The 12,089-nt window shown below is 45.1% G+C and overlaps 1 protein-coding gene across 5 annotated transcripts in view; it reads left to right on the forward strand.

The window, feature by feature from the left end:
- The window catches only part of EXOC2 (exocyst complex component 2), a 126,747-nt gene that overhangs the window by 79,390 nt on the left and 35,268 nt on the right, over positions 1-12,089 (forward strand). For all 5 annotated transcript variants that reach the window (XR_008683338.2, XM_055407088.2, XM_055407084.2 and 2 more), the window contains 5 exons: positions 2,992-3,072; positions 3,305-3,364; positions 4,079-4,140; positions 5,627-5,693; positions 8,893-9,009. Coding sequence is in view for 4 of the 5 variants with exons in the window: in XM_055407088.2 (XP_055263063.1) it covers positions 2,992-3,072; positions 3,305-3,364; positions 4,079-4,140; positions 5,627-5,693; positions 8,893-9,009 (387 nt within the window). In the remaining variant the exon portion in view is untranslated. The remainder of the gene's footprint in view (positions 1-2,991; positions 3,073-3,304; positions 3,365-4,078; positions 4,141-5,626; positions 5,694-8,892; positions 9,010-12,089) is intronic.

Here is a 12,089-nt window from a genome sequence, read left to right on the forward strand (position 1 = left end):
AACTCTGTTACAATTATATTTTAAAGGATTTTTTTAAAATTTTGTTTTAATTTATTTGGTTTATTTTTCACAATTATTTGTGTTTAAATACAAACTCTCCTATAACTAAATATTTACGAGGAGGAGGTATGGAACCAACCTGTACTGTTCAAACTACGGCCACTTGACACATAGCTTCAGACTCCACAACTTGAAAGAAAAATATCTCAACTTTTTATGTTGCCTACATGTTGAAATAATACTTTGATATATTGCATGTTATAAATTAAAATTTGTTTTTCTTTCACTTTCCATATTGTGGTTCCTGGAAACTAATATACTTCAGCCACAGTGTGCGTCTGGCTGGCGCTGTGCTTGTGTTGGGTGTGGTGAGGAGGCAGCACTGCACGGCTTCAGCATCTGACCTGGCTCTCCTCAGCTGTCTCAGCACCACTCATCTTCTGAGGCTACTTAACCTCTCTGCTTCTATTAAAGAAGCAGCAAAATGTTTGTTCACTGTATTGTTGGTTAGAATTAAACAAGACGCTATAGAAAAAAGCTGTAACCCACAAAGCTTTATATATATACACAGAGGATTTTAATTTATTACCACTTAATAAAAGTACCCTACATTTACATGAAGCCTTACTATTATCAGAGCTCTTCCTATACTCCTGTCCTCCCTAGTTATCACTGCGAGCCTGGTTGGCAGGCCACAGACACATCAAGACCAGCCCCCCTGAATACCTGCCCCAAATGACACAAGCCAGGGCAGAGCAGATAGCGCCAGCCTCACCCTGGGTCTTGGTTCCGGCCTCAGATCATCTTGTACAAAGAAAAAGATATGTTCATTTTGAGGAAACACAGCATCTGCTTTCAGGGATTTATTTTCATTTAAAAAAAAAAAAGCCTGACAGAAATCGAACAAGTTAGTCATAAAATAGGTATTGGCTTCAGGTCCTTCCGCTGGTCGGTATTCCTTGTACACACGTGTAGGGTGTGGTGGCTGCACATCTGGGTCCGCAGTGTGTGCAGAGATGGCCACGTCTGAAGTCGTTTGTAGAAGATGAATCCCCTGGAAGGTCCTCTGAGATGGTTACTTTAGAGACTTGTTTCTAGTCAAGTTTAACTATACTGTGGTAAGAAACTGTGACCGTAGAATCGCTAATTTCATGTCTCGTGACACACAAGCCAGAGATCTAAACCACTACGGTGATTTGGCGCCAGCCAGTGTGTCTCATGACCGTTGTTGAAGAAGGGTGCTCACCCCATCAGCCTGCCGGAGCTGAGCAGCTATCAGCCCAGGGCACAGACTTCCCAGGACGGAAGATAAATCCAGGCTTGGAGCCACATGCAGGGTCCAGTCATGAGTGCTGGCCTGTAGCACGTCTGGAGTTCTCAAGTCTGAACGGAGACTCAGTTGTTTCAAAGGCTGTTTCACACAGGACTTTGTTGTCTTAGCGTTTCGCAGTACTGATCCCATTTGTTTGACATGAGGCTGTTTTGCTTTCCCTGCACACAAGCTTTGCCCCATGCCTGTGCCTGAAACACTCGCTGGAGAGCATCCTGTTTTCTACAAGTGCTGAAAATGTTTTCTGCCTTCTTTCAGTTTGGATAATTCTGAGAATTTTCTTCTTTCAGAATAACTGGAGTGATACCATGACAACGTATAATGCCCTAACTCAGGTGATTCCCTGACACAATGCAGAGACAGCGCCTTTTCTTTCTTTTCAGAAAAAAAGCAGTAGCAGCCGACCCTGACCCTAGTGCAGGACACTTTCTGATCCTGACCCTAGTGCAGGAGAGCAGAGTGACTGCACAGGGAAGCAGCATTGAGCTGCCCGCCGTTGAGATTTGGGGTTGGGCTCCCAGTGCTGTTATGGTAACGTCTTAGGTTTTCCTGCCTTACGGGGCAGGCAGGCGGGTTCACAGGTCTGATCCATGAGGCTTTTCAGTGCTTTGTGCCATTCTGTATCCACCCCCGACCTTTCTTTTTTCTTGGACTTTGCACGTTCTCTCTGGTGCCCTCTGGCGGCTCCAAAGTGCAGTATTAAAATGGCATCAAGTTGAGGTACTGTTAACTTTTCTTATGCCTGGATTCCTTCTTGTGAGAAAGTGTAAACTTTTGTTTCTTCTGTTTGTATATGATGTCTCCTTTTCCTGTTCAGTTTCCCCCCAAGTTGTTAATAACCGAAGCATGTAGGGAGGAGAGTTCTGCCTGCAGGTTCTGCAGGGGGCTGTCCCCACAGCCTCTGCCGCCTCCCACTGGCCCCTCCGACTCTGTCCATGGGGGCCGCCCCTGTCCTTCAGGTCTCGCTGTCCCCCAGGCTTCTCCTGCCGAGACAGACCCCTCCATCTGTCTTCCTCCGAGGGCCCAGTCCTTCTCTCCATTGCATTTACTCTACTTTACAATCCACTGTTTCATTTCTGTGCCTTTTTTTTTTTTTTTTTTTTGTAAAAAGTGACAGTTTTGATTCCACTCCAGAATGTACAAGTAACAAGAATGCGTGCTGCTGTCCCCTGAAGTGGACTCGCTCAGAGGGAACCCGTAGGAGCAGCTAGGGCTTGTTCAGACTCATCTCAAACGAGATATTTTCAAGTTTCATTTTCTGACTTGATGGACGGAGAAAGTGACTGTAGAGACGGTGCTAAATGACAGTTGGCAGCCCTCCACCGGTCATGGTTGCCAACACCTTGTGTTGATGGGTCCAGAGACAAGCGAGGCCTGGAGCTCACGCTTCTCCCGGAATGTGTTACAGCTCTGCTTCATCCTGGCCCCTGCCCTCTTCCAGAAGAGTAGAATGTTGGAGAAGAGTTCTCGCTTTACCTCACTTGTGTTCTAGTTGAGTTAGACGTCCTCTCCACTGCTGGGAGTCACTGTCTGTCAACACCCGGTGCAGACTCTGCTGGCCCAGGTGGCAGGTTCACCACGTGTGGCCCTGTCCTTCCCGCTGGCCTGGGGAGCTGGGTGTCGGGGCCACATGCCCAGGCCTGTCTGCTCTGTTTCCACAGCCCTGCCAGTTTGAGCGGTGCGTGGTGCTGTCCCTGCAGTCGTTGCGTGGTGTCCTGGAGTGCAAGCCCGGGGAGGCCAGCGTGAGTGTCGGGGAGCAGCTCCTGGGCATGGGGGGCCCAGCCCACGGGTCTGGGTCATTGCAGCACTAGAACTACCACCCTGTCACTTGGCCCGAGGCCGGCTCTCTGCGTCCCCTTTCAGGATCAGGCTACCCACCTGGAAGCCCTTGTCCACGTGTTCACTGTTCACATCAAGCTCCATGGACAGAAAGTTTTCTTAGCTAAGTACAAAAATTCTCCTTCCTTCTTACAGGTCTTCCAGCACCCTAAAACCCAGGAGGAGGTTTGCCAACTGAGCATCAATATCATGCAGGTACTTTGTAGAAGCAGTGGAGACCTGAGACAGTGCAGACTGTCGGTCTCCCTCCTGTTTATAATCAGTGTAGAGCAGATCCTGACAATTATATGTATCCTTTTTCATTTTGTTTGAGTACGTAATAGTTTATGGTAGGTAAGTTCACGGTAAGAATAGTTGCAGCTTACTTAGCAGTACCTCCCCCAGTAATTCATTTTTATTATGCTGCCCTTTCTGTGTTCTCGTGGTACTTTGTACATGTATGTGTGTATATATCTGTGCTCTGTGTATATATCTGTAATCTGTGCTCTGCTGGAGCACAGATTACATGACATGACTGGTTTACATTTTATCTAGAGCCCCGCGTTCTCTGGGGCCAGTGCCTTGTGGGCACATAAACACAGCTGAACACATGAGTGAGTGAGAGGAAGGAAATAAAATATATATTCAAGAACTTAGCAGTGGGATCAAAACAGAGGTGCTGCAAGGTTTCTTAATCACTTAGCGCTATACACGGGGACATGGACTCCCAGTGCTTGCGTTCTTATATGTGCCTGTGCAGATGTGCTCTGTGTATGGGATGCACAGTTTATCCCTCACAAGGTAAATATACATATATACCACTTGCAAAGTATGCACTGTATTTCTGATTATTTATGGAAAATTTCTTTGCTGTCCAAACTGATGAGCATCTGAGGGTCCCTGTCACTGAAATGTTCCATTTTTGACTAGGTGTTTATATCCTGTCTGGAACAGCTGAGCACCAAGCCTGATGCCGATGTAGACACTGCACAGTAAGTGGAGCTGAGAGCAGCCTTGCTGGAGCATCTGTGCCGGCTGAAAATACAGCCTCCTATTCTGTGTTTGGTCTTGTATCCTGAGACTTACAGTAAGAGAGCGAGTGTGCGTGTGAATTACACGTTTCTGTATTCGGCCTGTATTCTTTCCGCAGTTTCTTCGTCTTCTGAACTTCTCTCAGCTTTACTAGAGGCACTTTGAGCAAACTGAGTACATGACTAACTTCCTAACTGTCCAGAGGAGCAGGGTTTGTCATAATAGAGTGAAAATGCACGACTCCTCGTCGTTGGCAACCATGCGGCTCTGTATTGGGCGTTATCCCAGCTGCTCTTAGAGGCCCGCAGTGTGGGTGGGGTGATGCCCCAGCCGGCTGAGTTACCTGAGCCCAGAGCGCACACCTGAGTCCGGACGTTTCCAGATCCGAGAGATCATTCCATCATCGTACTGCTCTCTGGGGCTGTTGGTACCTCGTCTTTCTGAATATCTGGCACATGGGACTTACTGCACCTGAGGTTTCTGCTTGCACACAAATAATACTGAAATAAATGCCTCTTCATTAAAGCTGTAATATAACTGACAGCTGGAGATTTTCCCATATTTGCCTGGTTTTTGCCTCTCACTGTATAAGACATTTATTCCTCTGAGGCCTAATAAATATTCAATTCTGGTTTGTCTTTGATTTATATGTTTAGCATATTCATTTACCAGGAATTTATATTGTTAGCAGTTTCCTGATTTTTTTTTTTAATTAAATAAGTCTTGTTTTGTTACGATTTTTGTTCCACACGTCATTGAATTCTAGTAGTGAAGGTATTTCTAACTTTTTTTGCTCTGTTCATTCACAGATGTTTCCTATCAGTTTTTATTGTTTTAATTATCATTATTTTAACATTTTTTTCAGATTGCTATCCTTTTTTTGCTTTTCTGTTTTAAAATATTATTTGATATCTTTTTCGCCTTCCATATAAATTCTGAAATCAGTTGATTAGATCTAAAGAGAGAGATTCTGCTGAGGTGTTACTTGTCACCTGCCGTGTCTGTAAATTTACTGGTAGCTCTTTGGTGTCTTTTCCCCTGCAGTTCTGTGTATCTGGTCACTTGTGGGTTAGTAACTAATTTCCTAACTCAGCTCTCCTGTTAGTCATTTACTGTGAACATGAGCTTGAACAAGCTCCCTCCAGATTGTGATGGGCAAAAACATTTCAATTATGAGAGTCTATACCTAGAAATTAAATTATTGGGACTACCCCACAAACACATTTTATATGGGCCACGTTAACAGATAGTTGACAGTTTCTACTTTGAGCTGTTAGGTGTTAAATATTAAAAAGCAGAAAGTTACATGATTTTTGACCAAAAGATCTTAAAGTCAAATTTACATAGGTTTTATGGAATTTTTTACTGAGGTATAATTGACATATAACGTTAATGTTTTTTATTTTAATGCTTTAACTGTAACTGTTCTCTTACTTCTCTCTTCAGTCTGTCCGTTGATGTTTCTTCTCCTGATTTGTTTGGAAGTATCCATGAAGACTTCAGTTTGACTTCTGTAAGTAAGATCATAAAGAGATGATAGAAAATAAAGCATGTCATTTGAAAACTGCATAATGACTGTTTCATAACTCAGCCTAAGATTTCTTTGTTACCGCATTATTGCTGTAGCATTCTACTCTTACTTTGGTGCTTTATTTTTGGAAAGTGTTAGTAAAGATATAATTCTGTATTCCACACTTATTAGCTGAAATTACAGCATAAGTATTTCCATCTGCTCTCTGCATCATGTCATGAAAATGCTCTAGTGCTGGAAAGGAGGCAGAGGACAGGCACCATGTCCCTGCTTTCCTCTTGAATCAGAGAAGCTCTGCTCTTTGTTTTTGTGGGTTTTTTTTGGTAAGTTCCCTATTAGCATTTTATTTAAACTCAAAATTCCATGGCAAAACGAAATCACCTTTCCTATAAACTCATGTGTATTTTAAACACATGCGTGTGTTTAGGAGTGATTAACACACATGCTTTGTTCTGTATGTTAATTTAGCTGTTAAAATTCAAACTCCAATTATCTTAAAAATTAGTTGTAACCCTCTTCAGTTTGTCATTAGCTTGAAGGATGGGTGTGTATGTTTCTCTCAAGAAAGGAAACGTGACCTAAATTTTTGCCATATATCATTTCTACAGTTATTGTAAGTATCAATCCCTAAATAAGGATTTGTTTTATTAGGAAAAGTGTAATCAAAGTAATTTTTTTAAAAACACTGTTGTAGGTTTAATTACTTGTGTGACTAGGCAGATAATAGTACTGTTCACAGAATTCAGGAAGAAAACAGGTCTACAGAAACATTAAAATGTCAGTTTGGGACCAGATGTGTTGGTGGACACCTGTGCGGTGTCCAGGTGTGGGATGTCTAGTGGGCAGCTGGCCCCCAGGAGAGAAGTCCAGGAACAGACTTGTGGGTCAGTGCTGTGAGGCCTGGGATGGGGTGAGGATAGAGAGGAGACCACGTATCCAGAAACCATATTGGGCTTCAAGATCCAAGGGGAGGCCTGAAGATAGCGCCTGGGAGCTCCAGAGAAGGAAGCATCAGAGAGGAAGAAATCCAGACAGAAAAGCAGACTGCTGGAGTGCCTGCAGGTCAGACGGAAGCCAGGGCTTGTGGGGGCATGTGGACGGCTGCGGGGCACGGCCTGCACTGGTCAGGGGTGAGTGGAGACCGTCCAGTGAGCTCAGGCCACGCTCCCGCCGTGAACACGAAGAGAAGGCTGGAGAGGCAGCGTCCTTCTCTGTGGAGGGGGGGCTGCCCCTCGCCCAGTCTGTGAGACAGGCCCCGTTCGCACACAACAGTCTTTCTAGCGCGGAGGCGGCTGCCACGTGCATCTTCCTTCTTGAGCTGACACCCCACGCTGGGCCAGTTCTCCTCAGAGCCTGGACCCCACCTTGAACCACGCCTTAGCCTCCGTCTGCCTGCTCTCAGCCAGAACCCAGAGTGCATCACACTGTCTCCTGTCCCCTCTCCTGAGATTGTCCCATATGTGGTGCCCAGCTCAGTCCCTGTGCTTTTCTCCACTGCAGGAAGCTGCATTAGATTTGGCCCTGGGGATTCGGGTCTTTGTGGGCTCTTGTTCTGGTTCCCAGCAGAGGGCAGTGGGGGAAGAAAGGGGGGCTCATCGCTGGTTCTCTTCTGGCTGCTGTTCACTGACTGAAGGGCTTTGGGCACCATGGAGGGTGGCCTGATGCCTGCATCACAGAGATGCTGCGGAGGGCCAGCACGGTGCCTGAGGCCGTGGAGTCCTCGGTCTGCAGATCCCGCCGCGGACAGGCCACAGAACAGGGCAGAGGAGATGGAGCAGGCCACTGGCAGGCGGGGTGGGGGGAGGGTGCTTGGCAGCGGGCTCCCCAGGGAAGGCGAGCAAGGATGGACTGTGGGCCTGGGAGACCAGCTGAGATCAGACTGGCTGCCAAGGATTCGCGTGCCAAGTGCCTCACAAGGGCCACATGATGGCGGCACGGGGCGTGGGCAGGGGTCTGGCCTCCCCCAGCCTTGCCTGTCACCCCCAGTCTCACAGTGCCCATCTCACGAGGTTTGAATGTGGAGCGTGGAGGAGGGTAGATGACAGCCCATTTTCCTTATTTTAGCCTCCACTTCTCATCCATAGAGTCATTCAGGCCATTTCATTGCTTTAAAAGCACTGTAATAATTCTGGGCCTTTTAATTATATTTATTGACGACCACAAAAGACAACAAGTAGATCACACTCTGCCAGAACTAAATAAACTTTTAAATAAAGACCTAGCAGTTTACACACTGTGAAGACACTGAATGGGATTCTTGGGCGATGTGGGCCCAGCCAGTGTGGCCCTGTGGTCTGCGCACCCACCTTTCGACCGCTGACCGCAGTCACTGATACGTGTACCACAGCAAGCCCGATACGGCGGGAGTGTGTCCTGGGGGGTCTCCGCCCTGAGTTCAGTCTGATCTAAACCGAGGCCTCGTATTAGTCACACTTGTTCTGGCGAAACCCTCCCCCTGAGGAGGTGGGACAGAGCTGTTCCTAGAACTTTCCTTACAGGCCAGTTCTTCTGAACTCTACGAACGGGATTGATTCGTCAGCCTGGGGGTCTGGTCCCTTTGATGTGAAATGACCGTGAGCAGCCAGAGGCCTTGGGGGTGTAGCGTGGCCCTCTCTGGGGCTGACTGGGTGGGCGCCGGTTCTGTCCCCTTGCTCGCCCCGAGAGGGAGACTTCCCTGAGAAGGGCTGCGATGGCCTCGTGGCTGAGGGAGCCCGTCTGTAGGTGCCATTACAGTTTTCTTCCAAGTTATGAAAAATTTAGAAGTTACTTTCCAAGAGTTTCAATGGTTTTTGGTAGTTATTTTTAATATCCATTTTTTTAGGTATTTTGGGTGCAAAACACGTAAACAGCAAAGTAGAGCCCCTTTTCTAAGAACAGCACCTAACCCCATCTCACTGGTTTCCTGTGCTCCGTCCGTCTGCTTTCCATTCAGCTGTTAGATTTCCAAAGGAATTTGAGTTAAACATGATTTGACTCTTCAGTGTATTAGGTCATAGAGATTAGTAGAATTACAGATTTGTATTATGTTTCTCTGTTACTGGGAAAGGAACCAAGATAAGCAAAGTGCTGAATCTTGATGTGAAACACCAAGAGACTGTAATTAGCAAGTGGCAGATGTTACCTGTTAGACTTTCAGTTTGTTACTGTAAATGTAATTTTTAAAAATTTGTTTTGGTTTTAGGAACAGCGACTTCTGATAGTCCTAAGTAATTGCTGCTACCTAGAACGTCACACCTTCCTAAGCATAGCAGAACATTTTGAAAAACACAACTTCCAGGGAATAGAAAAAATAACACAGGTAATGACTTGTGAAGGGTCACTGGTCTTGGCACCCGCTTAGTTTCAGCAGTTTTCCCGGTGCCACCCCCTGCTCCTCCCACCCCGCTCGCCCCGCCCCTGCTCCTCCACCCTCACCTCCTGGTCTCTTCTCACAGCTCACCTGGAGTTAATGCTCTTCTCTTTCTCTGGAACAAAGTCCTTGCAGGGCTAGAGCTGGCATATTACCCACCCAAGCTTCCCAAAACTGAGGGAAGGAAAGCTGAGAAAGGCTTCCAGAAGCATCTCAGATGCGGCTCCTTTCAGATTAGAGCTGTCACTGGCCAACAGCAAAGCCCGAGCCTGCACAATCGCCTCTCCTTCCTCTCTCCTGCCCCGGGGACCCCAGCGGAGCTTCTGTGTGCCTGCTGAAGCATTTGCACAGTTGCGGTACACGCACACACGTGTGCACACACACGCACACGCAGGCACAGCTCTAGGTGCTTTGTCTTTCCTGAAAAACTCACCCCCTCCCTCTCCAGTCCTGCATCAGTAAATCATTGGAGTGGTTTTTTTTTTTTTATGATGTTGCACTTTGGTGTTTATATTTTTCAAGTAATCAGAAAAGAAAAAGATGAAGTAATCTTGTTATTATTAAAGGTTGCTTGGTTCGTGGGCAAAGGTTTATCAGATTTCTAAGTAAAGCAAGCTAGAACCACTTTTTTTTAATGTCAGTACAGTTTTCTTAATGCAAAGAATAAGATAGTGATCTTGTTAATCTTTCAATCAAAAAGTGCTCTTGATGGATTGCATACTTTTTACAAATGATGGTTCTAGTTCATGAACTTGATTGGGATTTTTTTTTTTAAAGATTGAAAATGTCACAGTGGGTGGCTGTGTCTTGTTTTCCTGACTTTTCGTAAAGATTAATCATCCTGATGAGAAATGTTGTGACTTAAGACTTAAGGGCCAAATGTTGAGTTTATTTCCAGAAATATTTGGTCGAGAATTGCAAGGTGTTCTCTTGCAGTAAAAAGTTAGTATTTGTAGAAAGTGGGCATTTTGTTTTTATTCTGTAATAATAATGACACTAACATTATTATTGGAGAAGTCTTTTATCATTTAAAAAATATATGAAATGATAAGGAATTGCATATAAAAGCAGAGAAAGATTTCAGTTCAGTCGCTCAGTCATCTCTGACTCTTTGCAACCCCATGAACTGCAGCATGCCAGGCCTCCCTGTCCATTACCAACTCTCGGAGTTTACTCAGACTCGTGTCCATTGAGTTGGTGATGCCATCCAACCATCTCATCCTCTGTTGTCCCCTTCTCCTCCCGTCTTCAATCTTTTCAAGCATCAGGGTCTTTTCAAATGTGTCAGCTCTTTGCATCAGGTGACCAGAATATTGGAGTTTCAGCTTTAACATCAGTCCTTCCATTTGCATCAGGTTGCCAAAGTATTGGAGTTTCAGCTTCAACATCAGTCCTTTCAATGAACACTCAGGATTGATCTCCTTTAGGATGGACTGGTTGGATCTCCTTGCAGTCCAAGGGACTCTTAAGAGTCTTCTCCAGCACCACAGTTCAAAAGAGTCAATTCTTCAGTGCTCAGCTTTCTTTATAGTCCAACTCTCACATCCATACATGACCACTGGAAAAACCATAGCCTTGACTAGACGGACATTTGTTGACAAAGTAATGTCTCTGGTTTTTAATATGCTGTCTAGGTTGGTCATAACTTTCCTTCCGAGGAGTAAGTCTTTATTTCATGGCTGCAGTCACCATCTACAGTGATTTTGGAGCCCCCCAAAATAAAGTCAGCCTCTGTTTCCCCATCTATTTGCCATGAAGTGATGGGACCAGATGCCATGATCTTCGTTTTCTGAATCTTGAGCTTTAAGCCAACTTTTTTACTCTCCTCTTTCACTTTCATCAAGAGGATCTTTAGTTCTTCTTCACTTTGTGTGATAAGGGTGGTGGTATCTGCATATCTGAGGTTATTGATATTTCTCCCAGCAATCTTGATTCCAGCGTGTGCTTCATCCAGCCCAGCCTTTCTCATGATGTACTCTGCATATAAATTAAATAAGCACGTTGACAATATACAGCCTTGACATACTCCTTTCCCTATTTGGAACCAGTCTGTTGTTCCATGTTCATTTCTAACTGTTGCTTCCTGACCTGCATACAGATTTCTCAAGAGGCAGGTCAGGTGGTCTGGTATTGCCATCTCTTTCAGAATTTTCCAGAGTTTATTGTGATCCACACAGTCAAAGGCTTTGGCATAGTCAATAAAGCAGAAATAGTTTTTGGTTTTTTTTTTTTTTGGAACTCTCTTGCTTTTTCAATGATCCAGCGGAAGTTGGCAATTTGATCTCTGGTTCCTCTGCCTTTTCTAAAACCAGCTTGAACATCTGGAAGTTCACTGTTCACTGTATTATTGAAGCCTGGCTTGGAGAATTTTGAGCATTTCTTATAAGTGGGGATTTTCTGTTAGATTCAATTTGTGTCAGTAAGAAGCAGAATGAAATTGACATGCAGGTGGGCTCTTATGTCCTTCCAAGTCTTTGTCCAGGCTCTTGTGTTCTAAAACCAAGGCGATTTGAGGATCTGTGGGGTGCTATTTGTGGAACTCAGAATTTGGAATTGAATATTTTGAAAGCATTCAACTGAGCATTAAAGGAAACTAGATTTATGATCTTTGTGTTGTTTCTGTTTTTTATAAGTGAATTTGTTAATTTCACGATGACAATGAAGTAAAATATATTTCTTGCATTAAGGTAAAAAAGCTGCTAGCTGTCCCTGTTTTTCATGGGTCCTTTCTCAGGTAACATAACTCTGAAGGCCCAGATCCCAAAGCAGTCTGGGGCATTCAGATCCGCTGAACACTGGTCTCCCATGTTCTGCTCTGCTGTCAGAGGGAAGACCGCCTCAGAGCTGCTGCTGGGCATCCTTTCCCCTCGGACCCCACCTCTCACAGGTGTCCCCTGAGCCATGCTCAGGGACTTGGCCAAAGTTTCTCCAGGCACAGTTCCTTCTGTATTCTGTTTCACCATGCGTTTCACTGACCTTTTTAGTTCCCTTTAGCTTGCTCTTCATCTGCAAGAGTAGAATTAGTTTTT

This window comes from Moschus berezovskii, chromosome 23, assembly GCF_049115385.1.
Source record: "Moschus berezovskii isolate FMDL1 chromosome 23, NW_MosBer_1.0, whole genome shotgun sequence".
In the NCBI taxonomy this organism is placed as follows: Eukaryota; Metazoa; Chordata; class Mammalia; order Artiodactyla; family Moschidae; genus Moschus; species Moschus berezovskii.